General features: G+C 62.7%; 7 protein-coding genes across 7 annotated transcripts; 5 read left to right on the forward strand and 2 right to left on the reverse strand.

Moving 5' to 3' along the window:
* Positions 1-194: 194 nt before the first annotated feature.
* RHTO_06000 (uncharacterized protein) lies at positions 195-1,110 on the forward strand (the record flags this gene model as incomplete). Its single annotated transcript, XM_016419661.1, has 3 exons — positions 195-558; positions 618-755; positions 812-1,110. 3 exons carry the CDS (start codon positions 195-197, stop codon positions 1,108-1,110), a joined length of 801 nt encoding a protein of 266 aa, XP_016275115.1.
* Positions 1,111-1,818: 708 nt separating this feature from the next.
* RHTO_06001 (CAP-Gly domain-containing protein) lies at positions 1,819-5,460 on the forward strand (the record flags this gene model as incomplete). Its single annotated transcript, XM_016419662.1, has 7 exons — positions 1,819-2,366; positions 2,464-3,989; positions 4,046-4,574; positions 4,685-4,853; positions 4,930-5,161; positions 5,219-5,323; positions 5,411-5,460. 7 exons carry the CDS (start codon positions 1,819-1,821, stop codon positions 5,458-5,460), a joined length of 3,159 nt encoding a protein of 1,052 aa, XP_016275116.1.
* Positions 5,461-5,877: 417 nt separating this feature from the next.
* Positions 5,878-7,336, reverse strand: RHTO_06002 (delta(3,5)-Delta(2,4)-dienoyl-CoA isomerase; the record flags this gene model as incomplete). Its single annotated transcript, XM_016419663.1, has 8 exons — positions 5,878-5,935; positions 6,055-6,095; positions 6,185-6,191; positions 6,275-6,368; positions 6,436-6,646; positions 6,732-6,887; positions 6,985-7,045; positions 7,122-7,336. 8 exons carry the CDS (start codon positions 7,334-7,336, stop codon positions 5,878-5,880), a joined length of 843 nt encoding a protein of 280 aa, XP_016275117.1.
* A 384-nt stretch (positions 7,337-7,720) lies between these two features.
* On the forward strand, positions 7,721-9,392 carry RHTO_06003 (ribonuclease Z; the record flags this gene model as incomplete). The annotated part of the gene is made up of 5 exons (XM_016419664.1): positions 7,721-7,824; positions 7,909-8,012; positions 8,118-8,224; positions 8,325-8,586; positions 8,647-9,392. 5 exons carry the CDS (start codon positions 7,721-7,723, stop codon positions 9,390-9,392), a joined length of 1,323 nt encoding a protein of 440 aa, XP_016275118.1.
* A 187-nt stretch (positions 9,393-9,579) lies between these two features.
* RHTO_06004 (threonine dehydratase) lies at positions 9,580-11,986 on the forward strand (the record flags this gene model as incomplete). The annotated part of the gene is made up of 7 exons (XM_016419665.1): positions 9,580-9,805; positions 9,890-9,996; positions 10,124-10,268; positions 10,352-10,936; positions 10,992-11,211; positions 11,266-11,711; positions 11,823-11,986. The coding sequence occupies 7 exons, from the start codon at positions 9,580-9,582 to the stop codon at positions 11,984-11,986; spliced, it is 1,893 nt and encodes a 630-aa protein (XP_016275119.1).
* Positions 11,987-12,232: 246 nt separating this feature from the next.
* RHTO_06005 (diphosphomevalonate decarboxylase) lies at positions 12,233-13,914 on the reverse strand (the record flags this gene model as incomplete). The annotated part of the gene is made up of 4 exons (XM_016419666.1): positions 12,233-13,180; positions 13,335-13,560; positions 13,699-13,721; positions 13,873-13,914. 4 exons carry the CDS (start codon positions 13,912-13,914, stop codon positions 12,233-12,235), a joined length of 1,239 nt encoding a protein of 412 aa, XP_016275120.1.
* Positions 13,915-14,122: 208 nt separating this feature from the next.
* On the forward strand, positions 14,123-15,875 carry RHTO_06006 (MAGE family protein; the record flags this gene model as incomplete). The annotated part of the gene is made up of 6 exons (XM_016419667.1): positions 14,123-14,137; positions 14,212-14,466; positions 14,555-14,648; positions 14,774-14,896; positions 14,972-15,274; positions 15,385-15,875. 6 exons carry the CDS (start codon positions 14,123-14,125, stop codon positions 15,873-15,875), a joined length of 1,281 nt encoding a protein of 426 aa, XP_016275121.1.
* Positions 15,876-16,374: the final 499 nt, after the last annotated feature.

Genomic DNA, 16,374 nt, shown 5'->3' on the forward strand with positions numbered 1-16,374 from the left:
CCCTAACCCTAACCCTAACCCTAAGATGCTCATCTCGACCAGCGACGACTCAGGCTGGACGGCGTGCGACTGCGTTGACAAGGACAGGAGGGCCTGCTGACCAGCGTGCGTACTCCGTCCCGTCGTCTCGTCGCGGGCGTCCCCTTCCCCCTCCCCGCTCTGCCTGTCCTCGCCTGTCCCGCCCTTCCGCACCCATGTCTGTCGCCTCGCTCGTGCCGGACTCGCGCATTGATCCAGCGCACATCCCCGAGCTCTTGCCATGGAGCGTGCGCTTCGACGTCCTCTATCCGTACTCCACTCTCTTCTCCCACATCGTCCCGACGCATAACGGCTGTCCTCCGTGGACCGCTGAGCTCGAGGCGCACTACCAAACCTTCCAGCATCGCGTGTGGGTGTGCTTGGCGCTCGACCACTACCAGGACATGCGGGTGCTGGAGGAACTGCGGAGAAGGCTTGACGAGTGCGAACGCTCGAAGGCGGGAGCATCTAGCGAGAGACTGGAGTCGGCTATGGAGTGCTTGACGACGAGATGTCGCATTAGGCTGGAAAGGCTCTACGGTGAGAGTAGCTGCTACAATTTTGTCGAACCGCGCGACTGATTCTCCTCCGTCGCGCAGGGCTTCGTGTTGTCCGCGATCTGTTCCTCCGACACCTGGGCAAGCGCCACGGCTGCAGCTTCCTCGATCACCAGATGATCTCGGACGCGCTCGCTTCGTGCGAAGACTTTGTGCCGCCGAAAGCAGCACCGCAGTCTCGTGAGTTTGCTTCTACCCGGAAGATTGCGCAGGACTGACTCGGCATCGATCTGCAGTGTGGCCGCTACCTCTCTCACCGCCTTGTCCCGGGCTCATCTGTCTGGGCGATCTCGGCGTCGACTGGACCGAGTACGCCTTGCCTGATCATCCGACGGCACGAAGCGAGAAGGCGAGGCGCCAACTCGACGCAGGGACGTATTCCTTGCACGGCTTCGACGAGTCTGCAGCGGACGAGTTCGTGCTGGATGACGAAGCGACTCCGCTGATCCTCCCGCCCGTCGCCCGAGCCCGCTCGTCTGGCGTCGCCTCGACTTTCGCCAGACTCGTCCGCCGTTGCCATGCTCCAGTTGCCTAGGAGCGCTCCGCTCGTACTCTCTCGCTCACCGGCAGTTTCGCCAGACTGCGTAGCACGCCGACTTCTTTCATTCTTCCGTGGCATCCTGCGTCCCTGGACCGCAACTCGTGTACATGCTGTAGCCGTCACCAGTCGTCGTCAAGTAATGCATATAACGTACAACGAAGCGCATCGAAAGCCTCCTTGAGCGAGTGCAGCGGAGTGTCCCCTCGAGAGAGAGGCGCGAGGCGAAGGTCGACGTCGAACAACACCCCTGCTCTGCTTTCTTGGACGTCCTCGACGACTCGCTGGCTCCGTACGACGCTCTACATCACCGCTAGACCCGCTGAACCTCACCCGACGCCGTCGCACCTCCCATCGCCTCGTTCGCTCAACACGCTCATCTCGCTCTGCGACAACACGGACTGGACGGTGTGCGACTGTGTTGACGGGTACAGGAGGACTTGGAGATCAACGTGCGTGTCCCGTCCTGTCGTCTCGCCGTGCACGCAATGGGGGACGACTTGTCGAACGGGACTCGCGGTTCGAGCGGGGGACGAAGGGCTCATTCTGCTGAACAGCGGGGCATGGTGAGGAATGCAGCGAACTATACGCGCCTCCCTTCTGCCCGCGCAGGCTTTGCAGACCGAGGTAGACGCCTCTTCGCCTCCCCACCTCCCGACCTAACCTCTTCCCAAACGCTGACCTCCCAGAGTCGTACGCTCGCAGATGACCTCCCGCCCACCTTCTACACCACGAGCGTCCCTCGGCGGAACCGCACTTCCGACGCCGTCTGCGCGCCGCAAGTCTGCCCTCCATCGACCCGGTTCCTCGCTCGCCAACCCCGACCTCTCGTCCCTTCGACGCGCAATCGCCCAGAATGACCCGGCCAAGTACGTCGACTCACCCGACGTTGGCGTTGCAGTCGCAGGGAACGCGGGGTCAGGCGGACGTCAACCCGTCTTGCCCGGCATGCGAACGGCCGCTCGACCAATGACGCCGACGACGCCTTCCTACGCCCGTGCTCGCACACCCACCGGCTTTGGCTCCCGCACCGCAACCCGTACGCCGTCCCGCCAGAGCTCTCGAGCAGACGAGCCGCCTCCCCCGCCGATGCTTCTCCCCGGCACGCCTGTCTCGTTCGAGGTCGCTGGCGAGAAGATGGAGGGGACGTTGCGATTCGTGGGCGAGGTCGAGGGGAAAGCGGGGACGTTCGGCGGGGTCGAGCTCGACGAGGCTTTCGCTGGACGAGGAAAGAACGACGGGAGCGTGCAAGGGTGAGTTGGCGCGGCGTGCCCCGAGGCCAGCGGATCTCGCTGTAGAGAGCGCTTTCGCATCTTCGCCGTCGCAAGCTGAACCCACAAACATGCGCAGCACCCAATACTTCGCCTGCCCTCCGCTCTGCGGCCTCTTCCTCCCACTCGCCAAGATCACGCCCAAGCCGCGAGCCGCACCAGCTTTGACGGACGGATCACGAGCCAGCAAGTACGCCGCCATGAGCGCCAAGGACCTCCCTGCGCGACGACTCGCAGCATCGACAAGCGGCACTCCGACTGTCACGAAACCGACGCCTCGCAAGTCTCTCTCGCCGACCAAGCCCCCAGCGAAATCTCGAACCTCTCTATCCCCGACGAAACCGACCACGTTCGCCACACCTCGTCCGACTCGCATGGCACGACCCTCGCTTGGCGGTGCTACCCCAACGACAGCTTGCAAATCGCTGGGCGGTCCGTCAGCGACACCACGCGCCCCACTCGCCTCCTCGATCAAACGACCACCCTCCTCCCTCCGCCACACCGCACCCGACGTTCCGCCTATTCCCGCCGCCTACGGTCTCAAACGCTCCGTCACACCTTCCTCCATATCCGGTCGTGTCACTCCCTCGACTCCCGGCGCGATGATGCGACGACGAACGAGCGCCGCCCAGAGCGACCTCTCCGCTAGCCACGCCGCTCGTCCGACCACTCCCAGCTTCCGCTCCTCATCACGACAATCCTTCGCCTCTTCCGTCTCGCGCCAGTCGCACCGCTCCATGTTCTCCGCGAGCGACGCCGACGACTTTGACGACTTGCGGACGCAGGTCGAGGAGGCTCGTCAGCGCGAGGCCGAGATCCGGCAGCTATTGGAGGGAAGCGAGAAGCTCGGGCGGGAAATGGAGGACCGGTTGACTGAGAAGAACAACCGCATCAAGCAGCTCGAGGAGCGGGTCGCGCAGATGGACCAGGAGCAAGAGCGGGCGCGCGAAGCGGAAAAGGCGAGGCTGGCCGGCGCGGAGGGCGAGGAGGGCGCGCGCGAGCGGGATCGAGCACGCATCCTCGACCTCGAGACACAGCTTGCCGACGTTCAGAAGGCTCTAGACGCCCGGCGAGCCAGCTACGACAAGCTCAAGCTCGAGGACAAGCACAAGACGGCGGCGAAGGAGGCCGAAGTCGAGTCTCTGCGCGATCGGCTCGCGCAGGCGAACAAGGCGCACGAGGAGGAGCGCAACGACCTCAACTCGCAACTTGACAAGCTGCGCAGCGCCGGCCAAGCCCTCTGCGAGACGTACGAGGAGAAGATTGCCGAGATCGAGCTCGCGCGACTCGAGGCGGTCGACCTCGCCGAAACACTTCAGGCGCAGCTCGACGGGCGGCCATCTTCCGACGCCGCTCGCGCCGACTCGCCTTCGACCTCCCGCACACTCTCCGCTTCCGTCTCTGCAGCCCAGGCCATCGACGCCGAGACCGCTCGCGCCGAACTCGAGCACCTGCGCGCCAAGTTCGTCTCGCTCGAGGAGCAACTCGAAGACGCGCGCATCCAGCTCGAGCAGGAGGTCGCAGACGCACGAGCTCGGCGGCAGAAGCATGTCGAGGCGGAGCAGGTTCTCAAGGGCGAGATCAAGTCGCTCAAGGAGGTCGTCGGTACGTGGGCCATCGTAACACTTGACCGCTCGTCCCGCTAACGCCACCGCATGCAGAACGGTCGAGTCAGGCCGAATCACGGTCCGCCGCCCGCATTCAGGAGCTCCAGGCTGCGCTCGTGGAGTCGCAGTCGACGCTCGAGGCGGAACGCTCCGAACTCGAAGGCTTGCGGCACGACGCCAACGGTGACGCGACTTCTGCACTCGCCGACGACCTCAAGCGCGTGCATAAGGAGCTCGTCTCGACCAAGGCGACCCTCGAAAAGACGCAGCGCGAGGCGACTCAGCACGCCGACCTCGTCGCCGAGTTGCGCCAGGACTTGCGCAGCGCCGAGCGGGAGATCGACCGCCTTCAAAAGCTCTCGCCTCGGCCGGAGACCAACCGGCGCACATCTGTCGCCAGTTCGCGGAGCTCGCTCGGCGGCGACGATGCAGCTGCAACGCGGGAACAGATCGTCGGCTTGAAGAGCATCATCGAGACGCTCACGGCGGAAAACAAGGACCTCGCGGAGCAGAACAGCAAGGTCGTCGCCGAGGCGAAGCAGCTCAAGGATGCGCAGCAGGCGCTCGAGCGGACTGTCGAGAAGTGCGTGTCGCTTCCGGTCTCGTCTGCACGCGCGATCTGCTTTGCGAGGGCCTCACGCCGTGCTGAACGTGTCGATTCACGCCATGCTGACGCATTCGCCCCGTCCGCAGCCTCATGTCGCAGCTCGACAATCCTCCCTCCGCCACGAAAGAAGCGTCTTCCCTCCCGACCTCGCCCTCCTCCGACTCTTCCCTCCGACGCGAGCTAGAACAGCTGCGATCGGAGCTGAAGGAGGTCCAGCGGAAGAGCGAGCTGGAGATCAAGGCGTTGAACCAGGAGGTGCGTTCGGCGGACTTCTCGATGGGCTAGGTCAATGGCCACAGTGCTGATTTCTGTGCCCGACCCCTTCGCGCAGGTCAACGAGCTCGAGTCGCTCGTCGAGTCCAAGATTTACCACGAAGACGAACTCGAGACCGAGTTGCAAAAGTACAAGGCCCTCGCCGCGAAAGCCGGCGCCGCGTCAACCTCTTCCTCGACACCTCGCCTCAACGGCCACGGCTCGTCCAAGGCCAACTCGGATGCGGAGGGCGGAGCCGAATGCGAGATGTGCGGCGAGAAGGGCCACGACTTGGATTCGTGTCCCGATTGTGCGTCCTGCCCTCCGTTCCTTCCTGTCTGTCGCGCTGATCGTGCTCCTTCTACAGTCGCACCTGCTTCGCCGACCAAGTCGTCTTTCTCCGACCGCCATTCTGCCTCGTCGAGGAATGGCACGAACGGAGGCGGCAAAGAGTGGTGCGACGACTGCGAAGGTGCGTCGAGGATTCCAGCGACCTGTCCGCCTCATTCCGCGAAGTCAGAGTGAAGGCTGATTTGTACGGCTCGTCTCTGTCGCGCAGAGTTTGGTCACTCGCTCGAGAACTGCCCGCTCGCGAGCGAGATCTTCTAGATTCCCATCCTCCCGCGCACACCTCACCCGCCCACACCCGCCTAACCCTCTGACTCCGCGCTCTCTCCGTGGACGGGCGCCCTCGCATCTCCAAGCAGTCACCACTATTCTCTCGCATTCCTTCGCCCTTTCATCCTCGCAGTCTTGCAGTCTCACTCTTGTCCGTTGGAATCTCAGTATGCAGTCACTCTCGCTTACACGCGTCCTACGATGTCCCGCGAGGAAGAGCGAGGATTTCTGGGCGCGTTGACTGGAAGCCTCGTACGGAACGAAGAGACCGGCCGACTTGTTTCGCGTAGAGCTGGATAACCTCTTCCCTCGCGATGTGAAGCAACCACCACTGCATTCCATACCCCGCAAAGTCATCCGTACAAACCTTGAGCCGAGCGAACTGGGGAATAAACGAAGGAAGGGGTATCAGAGCTTGGCGGGACCGGGGAGGGGAGCGTAGGTTGCTGGCTTCTTCTGCGTGAATCTGCGAGACGCCAAGAGCGTGCAAAGTTGATCAGCGAATTCCACGGTCGCTTCCACGGCAGTAGACGCCTTGCGAGGGGCAAACAAGCGCTGTGAGGGAACGGAAAGGAGCTGACGCACGCCTGGAACGATGCGGGGACGTCGGATGCTTGAACCATAGCCTGCGAACGAGGCAAAGGAAGGGAAGGTAAGCGCCCGAAGGAAGCGGCATCAACTTCGGAAGAGGCTGGACGCGGAGGAAAGAACAAACCATGTTCCTGCGAAACGGTCACAATCCCACAATCAGTACGGCGTCAATGAAAAAACAAATCAGCCAGCAGGGACGAGCGGCACAACGCACCAAGCCTGGGTGTACCGGAGACCCTCCTCGACCGTGTGCTCGCGCGAGTAGTTGAGGAGGTGCTTGGTCGAGAGTGTAGCGATGGGCGATTTGGCTGCGCGACGAACGACGAACTCCGTCGATATCATGTCGCTATTTTGGAGGAGATAATCAGCACTTACACGCGATAACCTTGGCCAACTCCATCGCGGCCTCCTGAACTCCCTTCTTTCCTCCGCCAACGACCCGCGAAACGAGGCCCAGCTTCTCCGCCTCGGGCGGTCCAAAGTTGCGCGCGGTGAGGGCGAGCTCGTACAGGAGCGAGGCGTTGCCGGTCACGCGAGGGAGACGCTGAAGCGAACCAATGTCTGCGGCGAGGCCGATGTCGACTTCCTGCGAAAGACGAGGGTCACTGGGATCAGCAGAAAATTCGAGCGCGGTCTGAATGCGATTGAAGGCGAATCCTCGTCGCACGCACCTTGATGGAAAAGACGGTCCCTTCTGCGCAAAGCCGGACGTCGCACGCCGAGAACAAGTCGACGCCCGCTCCGAAGCAGATTCCGTGGACGGCAGCGACGACGGGCTTGTCGCAGTTCTGGATGGACGAGACGGCTTGCTGCAGGAAGATGATGTGCTGTTGCGCGAGATGAGGTGGGGCGGGTCGAGACGAGGAGGACGAGGTCAGCGAGAACGAGAGCACGCAGCGTCGGTTCGACCGGCCTGGGACACACCTGACGCAGAGCTAGTGCTGCCCGCGCAGGGTCGTCTGCCTCTGGCAACAGGTTCGTCGCGCTGCATCGCCGACAGCCGGATCCGAACGAACAATGTCAGCGACGACGACGACGACGACGTGAGGGAGCGTACGCACAATAGATCAAGTCCCGCAGTGAAGCCCTTGTCGAGGTCACTCCTCAAGACGACGCAGCGGACGTCGGGGTCGCCGCTTGCCCGCTCAAAGTGCCGCTGAAGTTCCGCAGACAGCTCCGAGTTGTAGGCATTGACCGGCGGGCGTGCGAGCGTGACTTGGAGGACGCCCTGACTCGGAAATGTGCACTTGATCAGCTTGCTCGCGTAGTTGGACATGGCGCGTGAAGTGCGGGAGGAAGAGAGGGACGAGGGTTGGCTTGCCACGGTTCACCGCTCGCTCAGAACGACTCGCTCGGACGGCAGACTGTGCTGGATTGACGCTTCCCAGTCGTCCATAGACCCGCCGCACAGCTCTGCTCAGCCAAACTCGCCAACTCGACTCCCCACTCGCCTTCGAAACGCCCTCACGCAGCGACAACACTGGCTGGACCGGCTTGGAGGAGTGCAGTCGCTTTGTTGAGGCTCAGCCGACCCATCGCGAAGGGACCGATCGCGCCGCGACTCTTGTCCACTTTGCCCGCTCCCCCTCCTGATTCCCATCACTCGACAACCCAAGTTCCCTCGCTCGCCTCTCGGATAGCCCACGCACCTCGCCGAACGATGCCCATCGACTCTATCAGCATCACCTTCCTCGGCACGGCGGCGGGCAAGCCGAGTCCGACGAGGAACGTCTCGTCTCTGGCGGTGCGGCTCGACTCGAAGCTGTGAGTGCGCGACTATCGTCCTTTCAGCTCGACTCATCTCGCGTTATGCTTTCAAGCTGATCGACCATGCCTCCGCCTTCACAGCTGGGTGTTCGACGTCGGCGAGGGCACGCAACACCGCTTCATCGACCCGCGATGCAAGTTGCCGTTGAGCAAGGTCTCGCGCATCTTTATCACGCACATGCACGGTGAGTCTGCGTCTGTCAGCACTGCGCGCGAGGCTGGGCGAACGATCTGAGCGGCCAAGCTCTGCCGACGACGCGCGAGCTGACTTTCTCGCTCGCCCTGTGCAGGCGACCACATCAACGGTCTCCCTGGCTTGTTGTGTACGATCAGCGCCGGCGAGGGGAGTGTGTTGCCCGGACAGGACGACCCGCGCCTGGACGATTCGCAGCAAATCGTGAGTCTCCGTCTCCGAAGTTCACGACTTGCCTTGAGGCAACGCTATCGGCTAGTTTTTGAGCTCCAGGGGACTGATACTACACACTCTCGTCTCGCAGCCCCCGACCGAAATCTACGGCCCGTCTGGCTTACGCCTCTTCCTCCGCACCACCCTCTCCCTCACCGCCTCGATCCTCTCCCGCCCTTACGTCGTCCACGAGCTGCTCTTCCCCGGCGAAGAACCCGAGACGGGTGAACTGCATCCAAGCGAGCGGAAGGGGCGGGATATCCGGATGGGCGAGGACGGGTTTTGGAGGGACATCGTGAGCGAGAAGGAGGGCGGGTCGGTGAGCGTCAGTGCGGGTCCTATACTGCATACCAGTGAGTGTTCGGGTGCGCGAAGTGTCTACTGGACGAAGCTGATCGCTCCCTCGCCCGCAGTCAATTGCATCGGCTACTTCCTCTCCGAATCACCCCGCCCTCTCCCAATTCAACCAGCGCTCTTCATCCCGCACCTCAAGAACCCGACAAACGCCGCCGCTCTCGCCGCCGACGGGATCAAGAACCCTCTCTCTTTGCTCTCGCTCATCCAGACCGAGCGGAAACCGATCACGCTCGCAGACGGGACAGTCCTCGAGCCGCCTCCGCTCGACCCGAATGGCGGAAGGAAGATTGTCATTCTCGGTGACACGTACGATGCGAGCGCGATGCTGCCGCTCGTCAACCCTGAAGGAATCGAAACGGACGACCTGGTCGACGTCGTTGTGCACGAGTCGACAAATGCGTTCCTACCCGACCTCGACGACTCGCACCACCCCTCGAAGCTCCGAGATGGCCAGCCGACGACTCTCGAGTACGTGACGGAACTCGCACGCTCGCACGGCCACTCGACACCTCAGGGCGCCGCCTCGTTCGCCGGTTGCGCGGGCGCGCAGACACTGCTGCTCAACCACCTGAGCGTCAAGTACGCCGACGCCGACGCAGACGAGGCGCAACGAGCGATGGGTCCTGAGACGCGGGAGAAGGCGCGGGCGATGGTGCGGGAAATTGAGCGGCAGGCGGACGAGGTGTTGCGCGGCGGGGCTTCAAGCGAAGGCGAGAGACGGGTATGGGCTGCGAGGGACTTTTGGGAGTTCGAGGTCGTCAGGAGGGACAAGCGGGCGAAGGAGAAGGGGAAGCGGACATAGACGGCGGGACAGTCTTCGCATTTTCGCATCGCAACTCGCATCGTATCGGTTTCCCGCGCCTATCAACGTCACTGTGGAAATCTCGCAGTCGTAAGCGAGGGTCGACAAGCCAAAGGAACGAGTTGCCGAGGTTCCACATCTCCCCCTCCTCCTCACGACTCTCCTTGGGCTGCACCACTTCGCTGCCATGGCTCCTCCGCTCCAGCCCACTGCTCGGGGGCTCGTCTCAGAGACTGAAGGGACTCTCTCGCGCATCACCAACGGCGTCGCATCGCTTCCCACGCCGTCCTCCGCCTCATCGCTTTCGGCAGACGACCTGGTCGATGCGAGCGGAACGATCCTCCTCCCGGATGGCAAGCGGGTGCGGAGACCCGTCTTTCCAGCGAACAAAGAAATGTACAGCCGGGTACCACGTGCGTCTTGCTTCCTACTCCCGATTCACTCGCCTTTGAGTCTTCGCGGAGGGGAATTGACATCGCGCTCGTCCATGGGCGCAGCGCACCTGATGAAGCCGGACGGGACTCCGAACTATATGCTCATGAGCCTCACGAGCAATGTCTACTCGATCTTGCCCGAGGGGACGCCGCTCACCCCGGCCGTCTCGGTCCGTCCCTTCCTCCTCGATTCTGTCGCTGGACCGCGGCTGACCAGATTCTCTCGAACCCTACTCTCTCCGACAAATCCACTGGTCCTTTCGCCGTCGCGTTAACCCCACTCTCCCGCCCACCCAGCTCTCGCAACGACTAGGGAACAACATCCTCCTCAAGCGGGAGGATATGACACCTGTCTTCTCGTTCAAACTGCGAGGGGCGTACAACATGATGCGGCAGCTGACAGAGGAGGAGCGGTGGCGGGGCGTGATCGCTTGCTCAGCAGGTGAGTTGCGCCGCCGCGCTTTTCCAGGCTGGCGACTGCGAGTACTTGGCCGGGCTTCACGCTCACGCCGTACACATTCGCAGGCAACCACGCACAGGGTGTCGCCATGTCGGGGCGAGAACTCGGCGTCGCCTGCACGATCGTCATGCCGCTCAACACGCCCTCGATCAAGTACCAGAACGTCGACCGGCTCGGGGCGCGTGTTGTCCTGCACGGCGCCGACTTTGACGAGGCCCAGCGCGAATGCGCACGGCTAGCGAAGCTGCACGGCCTCACGATCATCCCGCCTTTCAACGACCCGTATGTGATTGCCGGCCAGGGAACAGCAGCGGTCGAGGTCCTGCGCCAGACGGACGTCAGCAAGCTTGATGCCGTCTTCATTCCCGTCGGCGGAGGCGGCTTCCTCGCCGGCATGGCCGCGTACATCAAGGCCGTCGCGCCTCCGTCAGTCAAGGTCATCGGCGTCGAGACGCACGACGCCGATGCTCTCGCCCAGACCTTGCGGAAGGGCGAACACTTGACGCTCAACGAGGTTGGGCTGTTTGCGGACGGGACGGCGGTGCGGAGAATGGGCGATGAGACGCTGCGGGTGTGCGCGGAGCTGGTCGACGAGATCATCCTGGTCTCGAACGACGAGCTGTGCGCCGCGATCAAGGATGTCTTCCAGGGTGCGTGTGCCGCGAATCGTGTAACGAGGGAGAGCTGACCGTCCTCGTCCGCCAGACACCCGCTCCGTCCCGGAACCTTCCGGCGCGTTGGGCGTGGCCGGCGCCAAGAAGTGGATCCAGCAGAACAACCTCATCGGCAAGAAGATGAACTTTGTCTCGATCGTCTCGGGCGCAAACATCAACTTTAGCCGGCTGCGATTCATCGCCGAGCGCGCAGAGTTGGGCGAGGGCAAGGAGGCCATGTTGCGGGTCATCATCCCTGAAAAGCCCGGGGCGTGAGTGTGTCTCGTTTCCTCTACGCTACAACAGCTGACTCGTCTCCATCGCAGCTTCCTCGCGCTCCACTCGGCGATCCACCCTCGAGCCGTCACCGAGTTCGTCTACCGCTATTCGTCCTCCAAGCGCGCCTTCATCTTCCTCTCCTTCTACCTTTCGTCCTCATCCTCATCATCACGAGCTCTTCCGCCGCAGGCGGGCGCAGCAGCAAGCGGCGGAACGTCGACTCCGATCCTTACTCCCGCTCAACAGCGAAAAGAAGAGCTTTCGTCGATCGTCTCGGCGCTCGAAGCGGGCGGCATGAAAGCGCTCGACATCTCGGACAACGAGCTGGCGAAGAGCCACGCGCGATACCTCGTCGGCGGCAAGAGCAAGGTCCCGAACGAGCGCATGTTCCGGTTCGAGTTCCCCGAACGGCCAGGCGCGCTCCGCAAGTTCCTCGAGACGCTCGGAACGCGGTTCAACATATCGCTGTTCCACTACCGGAATCACGGCGGCGGTGCGTGCGCATCCCGTGACTGCCTCGTGGATGCAGACACTCGCTGACGGGTTCTCTTTTCCCTTCCGCTCGCCCTGTCTCTTCACCCTGGTCTCCGTTCTCGACCACAAGACGTGGGAAAGATCCTATGTGGCATTCAAGTCCCGAAGGAGGAGAACTCGATCTTCGACGAGTGGGTCGTCGCTTTGAAGTATCCCTTCGTCGAGGAGACGTCAAATCCTGCCTACGCCGACTTTCTGGGCGACGAGGACGGGGATGCAACGGATGCAGAATAGACGGCGTGCAGATGGCGGACGAGGAGGGAAGATGGGTCGATTCGTATCGTGTTGTAACGCCGGACTCGCCGCTGATCTCTCCGCTTCCCACGACCGAGACTGGCTGCCAAATATGCATTGCTGCCGAAAGACATCGCGAAAGAGACTGCTCAAGAACGATAGAACGAGGAACGAAGAACCGGGAAAAGGGAAGCACAACGAGGGAACCCTGCGCTCACTGCGCGCTTTTTCGAGACACGAGGCCGCCTACTTCAGCGACTTGGGCATCCCCTCAGCGTTGAGGAGGCTTTCCTCCTTGGCAAGGACGCGCGGGCCGTCGCCAACCTTGGTGTGGATGATGCGCGCGACGGCGCCGACCTCGTGCTCGGGGATGACAGCCTTGTTGAAGCCCTGCGGAACGTCCTGCGCCGGCTTCGCACCGACGTTGAACGGGTCGGGGAAGGATTCGGCCGTCTGGGGGAAGTAGCGGAGGACGAGTTCGAGGACCTGCTTGACGTCCTTCTCCTGGACGTAGAGGACTGCGTTCGGACCCGCGTCGTACGTGTACGCAGCCTTGACGCCCTCGCCCTTCTCGACGCTGGCACGGTTCAACTCGGTGACGAGCTGGATAACCGCGCGCGAGACGTCGTTCATGTAAAAGATGGGCGGGAACGTGTCGAGGCAGACGGCGTGGAACTGGTTCGAGTCTGCCATGGTCTCCTCCGCAAACGCATCAAAGTCGCGATTCTGGATCGCCGTCGTGATGCGCTGCATGCGGGCGGGAACAACCTCCTTGATGCGGTGCTGGAGGAGCGCAGAGGTGGCGACCGTGCGTTGCATACCGGCGGTCGACGGGGTCCCCTTCTTCTTGTCGCTGACGACGAGGATCAGGGCGTGCAAGTCGGGCCAGTGCTCGACGGGCGCGACCTCGACCGCGACCGAATCGCTGCCGTCGTCCTTCAAGCCCATCTCCCATGCGACGTAGCCGCCGAACATGCTCCGGCACGCCGATCCAGATCCCTGGCGGGCGATACGGGAGAGGGACGAGACGGAGACGCCGTTCTCGGGAGTGAGAGCGTAGAGGGTCGTGAGGGTCGCGATGAGGGCAGAGAGGCCAGATGCGGACGAGGCGAGGCCGGCGGCCGTAGGGAAATTGTTCTCGGAGGCGATGTGGATGGGGAAGTCGGCGATGTGAGGGAGCGAGGAGTTGGAGGCCTGCGAGCGAAAGCAGGGCGTGAGATGCGAGATTCGTCGAGCTGGTCCACTGAGTTCTGCGCTTCGAGACAGGATACCTCCTCCTGCAGGTCACCCAGTCACATCCGGACCAGGCGACCCAGGCAAACCACCCGCACGAAAGCATAAAACGCACCTCCAGCTCTTTCCGCATCTTCCTCATCTCGCTCAAGCACCTCTCGGTCCGCCCGCCCTGCTTAATCTCCTCCTCCTCTCCATTAAGCCAGAGCCTGTCCCGTGCGTCCGCGCCGCCCGAAGTGATGCACCGCGCCGAGGTGAGGGATCGAAGGTGGTCTTGCGAGAGAGTGACGGAGAGGGACGAGTTGGTTGGGAGGATGAGGGAGGTGTCGCGCTTGCCCCAGCTAATAGTGCGTAGTTGGAGGTGTGTTTCATAGGTTGGGTCGGGATAAACAAGGAGTAGAGCGAGAGGAAGGAAGTGAGCGAGAGAAAGGAGGGTCAGCGAACGGAGCCTGGCGATGTGAACAGAACAGGCGACGCACTACTTGACGACGGCAATGTTGACCTGCGCACAGCAGAGCACGAACGGGTCAGCGAACCGGTCTTTTCCGTTCTTCGAGGACAAGGGGAGAGAGGGTCGAAGCGGCATCGATCCTCCTCCAGCCGGTCCAGCGCCCGCCAGTCATCCGCGGTGATCCTCAAGAGCGTCTACTCACGGGCGCAGTGCAGGTAGCCTCGTAGACGGGCGAGGACGACATCGTTCGAGGGAAGGAGGGATCGAGCGCTGCAGCGGGTGGACGGTGGGACGCAGGCGCACGGGACAGCGACTGGCAGGGTCAGTACACTCTAAGGAGCAATGCTAGCTTGTCAGACGGGACGCACGAGCGGTGTGGACGAGTCGAAGGTGTTTCGCTGATGAGAACCGCGTCGCTTCGCCGTCGACCGTGACCTCGACTCCCAACAACGATGGCCAGGGCCCAGGTCAGCACGCAGGGACCCCCACACGACCCACAGACACGCTCTCTGACCGGTCGCACGCTTTCCCGCTCGCTCAGAAACGCCGTGTGGCCGACTCGGACGCGGAGGAGGAATCGTCTGGCTGTGCGACCGACTACGAGGACAGGCGCGCGCACAAGACACAGAAGAAGAGTGCAGGCAAGAAGAAGGACTCGCGCAAGGCGGGGAAGGGAAAGGGCAAGGGGAAGAGGCGGGCGAGGGACGACTCCGACGACGAGGAGGAGGAGGAGGCAACTGACCGCAGCGACGACGAGGGTGCGGGCAAGGGCAAGAAGGGAGAGCTCACAGAAGACGTGAGTGGCGGGCGTGGACGCCTATGGTGCGAAGCGAGGGAGTGCTGACCCTCTTCTTCTCGCCTCGTCGTCTGCCCTCTCCTCACAGGAGAAGAAGCACTACATCCAGGCCATGGTCCGCTACATCCTCTTCAACGAGTCGCACAGGCGCATCCTCAAGCGCGAAGACATCGTCAAGAACGGTGGGTCCCTTTGCTAGATTCGCTCCTTTCGTGGCGAGAGAACGGCTGCTTCGTTGCACGCTGCTCCCCCGCCTTCTTGGTGTGGGTCCAGACTCGCAAGTACTGACTCGACTCCACGCCCACAGTCCTCGTTGACGGCCGCGGCCGACACTTCAACAACCTCCTCCCCAAGGTCCAGAAGATCCTCAAGGACGTCCTCGGGCTCGAGCTCGTCTTGCTGCGTCAGAAGGAGACCGCCACCGGCAAGAGTGCGTCCTACCGTCTATGTCCTGATCTGATGGACGGCAGGACTGACTGGTCGCTTCGTTCGCCTCCTCGCGCAGACCAAGCGAAATCCTGGCTCCTCCGCTCTGCCCTCCCCCAGCCCCTCGTTCACCAGTCCGTCTCCCATCTCTACCGCACCCTCGCCTCCGAGCCCTCAGCCGACCTGACCGCCGACTCAGGCGGCAAGCGTTCCCTGCGCGCTGAACTCGCAGCGTGGGAAGCGGATGGCGATGAAGACGACGATGAGGAGGACCAGGACGGGGCGGTCATGAGGGACGTTAAGCGGGAGGAGGGGGAGATGTATGGCCTGCTCGGGATCGTGCTCGCGTTGATTTTGGTGAACGGGAAGGTGCTCGGAGACGGTGAGTCGGCGCTTTCGTCCGCAGCTGCCGTGTCTCTCGGGCTCCCGTGCTTGTAGACACGTGCTGCGCCGTGTCCAAGGCTGCTGACTTCCATGTCACGCGTCCCGCAGACCAGCTCATCTCGTACCTCCGTCGCCTCGCCCTCACGCCGTCCTCCGTCCTTCCCTCCTCGCTCGCCTCCGCCCACCCAACCTCGCACACCCTCTCTACCTTCCTCAACAACCTCGTCAAGCAGCAATACCTCGAGCGCTCGAAGACGGGCCAAACCGGCGCGACTCAAGGCTCGACGCAAGCCAAATCCGGTCGGGCGACAACTCAGCGCACGCAGCGCACGAATGCAGAGGGAGGCAAGACCGAGTCTGGTGATCCGAGTATCGAGTGGCGGTGGGGACCTCGCGCCGAGGCGGAGATTGGAGAGTTGGGGATTGGCAAGTTTGTCGAGGCGATCTTTATGTCGCAGTCCGAAGTCGCTGGGAAGAACGGCGGGCGCGCGAAGGGGAAGGGCAAGACGGGGGAGAAGTTTCTGGCGGAGGTGGCGAGGAGCGCGGGGGTCAAGGCGCTGGCTGGGACGGAGGTGAGGGCGAGGAACGACGACGAGTGAGGGAGGGGGGTGCCGCTTTTATCTGCCTATGTTCTCTGCTTCGTCTTTCGCTTCACGTTGTGTTACTCTGGCCATGCATTTGTAGCGCCTGCAGGCGGACCATCGATCTCGACTTCTCGAGAGACAGCTCGCGATATCCACTCGTTCGAAACGACGTCTATGCATCTCCATGCGTTCTGCGTCTCTGTGACGGCATGGCTAGCCTCCACGCAGTCGCCCACCTGGAAACCGTCCGTGAGTCCCACCCGCTCTACCGACGGTTCCGCCGGAGTCGAATGGTATCGCTTGTCGATGAGCAGTCCGCCACGCTGGGACTTGACGAGCCGCGCCTAGCTGCAGCTGGACGAGGAAGACAAGTCAGGCGTACGGCTGTTGGCGGTGAAGGACGAAGCGATGTGCTGGGTTCGGCGGGAAGACTGGGGCGGCGACGGCGAAGGCGTTCGCCGTGACATTGCGTGACGGCACTACAATGCTCGGATGTGATTGCCTGGCAATGGAA

This window comes from Rhodotorula toruloides (assembly GCF_000320785.1).
Source record: "Rhodotorula toruloides NP11 unplaced genomic scaffold Scaffold4, whole genome shotgun sequence".
Lineage (NCBI taxonomy): Eukaryota > Fungi > Basidiomycota > Microbotryomycetes > Sporidiobolales > Sporidiobolaceae > Rhodotorula > Rhodotorula toruloides.